This window comes from Coenobita brevimanus, chromosome 100, assembly GCF_032717465.1.
Source record: "Coenobita brevimanus isolate Jiangsu-jjx chromosome 100, ASM3271746v2, whole genome shotgun sequence".
NCBI lineage: Eukaryota > Metazoa > Arthropoda > Malacostraca > Decapoda > Coenobitidae > Coenobita > Coenobita brevimanus.
The window spans coordinates 63,615,721-63,620,279 of record NC_137053.1 but is presented as its reverse complement, the minus strand read 5'-3'; the positions used below and the strand labels follow the sequence as shown (position 1 = coordinate 63,620,279).

Below are 4,559 nucleotides of genomic sequence, written 5' to 3'. Positions count from 1 at the left end.
ATAGAAGTAGTAGCAGCAGTAGGAGAAGGAGAGGAAGAGGAAGGAGAGGAGGAGGAGGAGGAGAAGAACTAGAAGATGAACAAGAAGAAGAACAGGCAATCAGTAGGAGATGAGTTTACCTGAAGGAGAAAGAGAAGACTGATATAGGATAGGTGGGGTTGGACAGGTTATAAAGGGGGGGGAGACGAGGTTGAAGGATGGAGGAGATAGGATGATGGAGGGAGGGAGAGTGAAGGAGGGAGGTAAGGGAGAGATGGAAGAGGAATGAGTGTGAGAGGGATAGGGAAGCTAATGAGAAAATAAAAAATCACACACACACACACACACACACACACACACACACACACACACACACACACACACACACACAGTGGCCAGGAAAATGAATGACACCTCCATTCACTCATCATTCACGCCGTGGAAGGTGAAAATGATGGTAAATGATGACGATGGAATAATGAAGAAGTGAGGAATGGTTTGTACTGAGGCGGTAGGGACTGGTGATGATGATGATGATGATGATGATGATGATGGTGATGAAGAAGTAAGAAGTGGAGGATAGAGAAGTTGAGAAGGATGCTGGTGGTGGTGGTGATGATGATGATGGTATGGTGGTGTAGTGATGGTGGTGGTGGTGATGATGATGATGAGGAAGAGGAGGGGGAGGTTAAGGAGGACAGAGAGAAAAGGACAAGCAGAAGGAAGATGAGATGGAAGAGGAGGAGGAGCAGGAAGGAAAAAGGAAGAAGTAGGAGCAGATGCATAGGTAGGACAAGAAGCAGTAGGAGGGAAAAAGGGGGGGAGGAGGAGAAGAGGAAGAAATGAAAAGGAGAGAAGAAGCAGAAGAAAGAGGAAGAGGAGGAAAAGAAGAGTGGAACGAAGAACAACGAGAGGAAGAGGAGAAGAGGGAAGCAGAGGAGGAGGAGAAGAAAAATAAAATGAAGAATAAGCAGGAGCAGAAGATGAAGCAGAAGGAGGGGAGGAGGAGGAGGAGGGAAGAAGAGGAGGAGGAATAAGTTAACCAGTAATTGGAGAGTTGAATAAAAAGCAGCCCTTCCCCTCCCCTTCCCTTCCCTTCCCTTCCCCTTCGCCTCCCCCTTCCCCTCCCCTCCCCCTTCCCCTCCCTCCCCTCCCATCCCTCCCTCATTCCTTTTTTTCTCATATAGTTAATCTCACTAACTTCTGTCTCTACCAAAAATCATCGCTCGCTTCCCTAACTCACTTGTATCCTATCTTTTCGTTCACTTATCGTAGTAAGAATCCCATATTTCATCCCTCTCTCTAACCTTTATCATAATTCGTTGGTCGCCTGGCTCTCACTCCTCTTTCTCATCACTCTTTATATGAGAGAAGGGGGTGTGAATTGGGAGCAGGGCAGTGAAATGGCGGGGGACAGGGTGACGTGGCGGCGATTTGCTTGTGGCCACCCCGTAGAAGGGATTAAGGCGTCTGGCAATAGATAGATAGATAGATAGCTAAATTCCATCACTTTTACCATAATTTATTGGTCTTGTATCAAATTATTTAAGTTTGATCAGAAGTTATCGTTCAGCCATCGTGTTCCTAATGTCTTTTTTTTTTGTCCGCAAATTTCTATCTATTATCTATCTACTTTATCTATCTAACTGTATGTGTGTATTTTTGTCTGTCTACAAATTATATCTATCTATTATCTATTTACTTGTCTGTCTGTTTGTATGTATGTATGTTTTTCATCTATCTGTATCTTTCTGTCTAGCCTATCTTTGCATTTCCATCTATCTGTCTGTGTGTCTGTCTGTCTGTCTGTCTGTCTGTCTGTCTATTTTTATTTGTCTCAGTAAGTCTCTCTCTCTCTCTCTCTCTCTCTCTCTCTCTCTCTCAGTAAGTGTTTTTGTCTGTCAGTTTTTCTTATTTCTCTCTCTCTCTCTCTCTCTCTCTCTCTCTCTCTCTCTCTCTCTCTCTCTCTCTCTCTCTCTCTCTCTCTCTCTCCCTCTCCCTCTCTCTCTCTCATAGTCCCCGCCAATTTAAGACAACGCGTTCCAATCCTGTAAAAGTTAAGCAGGAGGGAGGTTCGATCCTGAAGCCATGTTTTAGTCCGAATTAACTGGCTCTCTGGCAGGGCTTTGATGATACGTTCTCCCCTGCCTCCACCACAAACCGGTTCCTCTCTCTCTCTCTCGCTCTCTCTCTCTCTCTCTCTCTCTCTCTCTCTCTCTCTCTCTCTCTCTCTCTCTCTCTCTCCCTGGCTTCATGTTTGCTCACTTTCTTTACGGTGTCTTATGGTTTATCTTTATTTCTTTATTTTTTCTTTGATTCAGTGTCATGGAGTGCGTGAGGGGGGGGAGGAGGAGGGAAAGACCGAGAAGGCGGCGAAGAGTATGTTAGCGAAGTTAAGAAAGGAAAGAATTGATGTAGTAATAGTGGTGGTAGTATAAGTAGTAGTAGTATAGTGGTAGTAGTGGTGGTAGTAGTAGTAGTAGTAGTAGTAATGGTGGTGCTAGTAGTAGTGGTAGTGGTATTTTATTATTATTATTATTATTAATACTACTACTTCTACTACTACTACTACTATTATTACTACTACTACTACTACTGCTGCTGCTACTGCTAATACTACTGCTACTTCTGCTACTACTGCTGCTACTATTATTATTATTATTATTATTATTATTATTATTATTATTATTATCATTCTCACCTGTGCTAATCACCTTCGTCGCCTCCCACAGGTACATCCACAGCAAGGAGAAGCCGTTCAAGTGCGGGGAGTGCGGTAAGGGGTTCTGTCAGAGCCGAACCCTGGCCGTCCACAAGATCCTGCACATGGAGGAGAGTCCCCACAAGTGTCCCACCTGCGGCAGGAGCTTCAACCAGCGCAGCAACCTCAAGACGCACCTCCTCACCCACACAGACCTCAAGCCCTACAAGTGTGCCTCCTGCAGCGCCGTCTTCAGGAGGAACTGCGACTTACGGAGGCACATGCTGACTCACTCCATCGGGGGGCACTTACCTGCTGACAAAGACTCCGAGGAGGGTAAGAACAGTCAGCATGATGCCATTGTTCCCACCTCGTCCTCGGGAGCTGTGACTTGTGACTCGAGGGACGCCGAGGACGAGGACGAGGTTGAGGATGAGGTCGAGGAGGAGGACGATGATGAGGAGATTGATCCCGGTAGACCCGACGACGCCTACGCCTTCTACGAGAGTGAGAAGGTCGAGGACGACGAGGAGGTGGAGGAGGAGCTCGAGGAGGAGGAAGAGGAGGGTGGGGGTGATGGAGGGGAGGAGGCACCCCCCACCCACCACCTCCAGCAGCCTGACCTCCAATCCCTGGACCTCAACGCCCACACCAACACCACCCACGCCCACACCACCCTCACGCACAAGACGCACACGCACATCACCCACACGCACACCTCAGATGCGCACAGCACACACACGCACACCCATCCCGCCCACGACATGGGGGGTCACACCCACACCCACACGCCCCTCCCACACCCCACCAGCACGCCTACCCACACCCCAACCCACACCCACAGCATGCGTGACTCTGGTATGTTGGGCCCACACGGTGCCCCGCCCGCCAGACCACCCTCACACCCACACGCCCACGTCCCGCCCATGTACGCCCACGGGCACGGCTTCTACCCTGTGGTGGGCGGGGGCGGCGGACCCCCGGGCCACTATCGGCCCCCCCACCACGACCTCAAGCGACCCATCGAACAGGTACTTGGCGGCCCCGGACCCTCAGTGGCCCCGCCTCCCCTCCTACCCATGCAGGGGTCCCTACCCATGGGCGGCGGGGCCTTGGGCGCCGCCCCACGCCCACCCTACCCGCCACACCCTCCTGAAAGGCCCAAGAAGAAAGGCTTCATGATCGAGGACATCATGAATGGGTAGGAAAGGTGGCGGCCATATAGGGTCTGTGGCCCCCGCCCTTACCTTACCCCTGCCCCCACCCACACCCTTACTCTCACCCTTGCCCTCACCCCTACCCCTACCCCTACCCCTCAACTCTGCCCTAACCCTTACTCCATTCTGCCCCCTTACCCCTACCCTCTACCCCTACCCCTCGCCCTTGCCGTCACCCTCGCCCACACCTCCACACCACACCGCACATCACATCAATAAACAGCACCACACACACCTCCCTCACCACACCCATTTTATACAAACCTCGGAGCATGTTGGCAGAGAGAGAGTAACAATCACCCATCCCGACACACTCCCAAAAATCACAGTCCCGGAATCTGAGAGTCAATTTCACATCCTGTAATTTTTTTTTTTTTTCACATCAGTTTGTTATTATTATTATTTTTTTTTTTTTTGGGGGGGGCCAAGAATTTCAGTCAATGTGAAGAAAATTACCCCCCCCAAACACGCACACGCACCCCCCTTCCCCACACACACACCTTCTCCCCCACACGCATCCCCCTCCCCCCACACACGCACCCTCCTTCCCCCACACGAACACACACACCCCTTCCCCCTCACACGCACCTTCCTTTCCCCCACACGCACCCCCCTCCCCCCACATTATGATATCGTTGTTTAATGTACTGGAAGAAAGAAGC

General features: G+C 50.4%; 1 protein-coding gene across 1 annotated transcript in view; it reads left to right on the top strand.

Moving 5' to 3' along the window:
• LOC145414511 (uncharacterized) overlaps positions 1-4,121 on the top strand; it is an 83,414-nt gene extending 79,293 nt beyond the window's left edge. Inside the window, exon 5 of the mRNA XM_080284031.1 lies at positions 2,712-4,121. Within this exon, the coding sequence (XP_080140157.1) occupies positions 2,712-3,885 (1,174 nt within the window). The 3' untranslated portion in view covers positions 3,886-4,121. The remainder of the gene's footprint in view (positions 1-2,711) is intronic.
• The last annotated feature ends 438 nt before the right edge of the window (positions 4,122-4,559 follow it).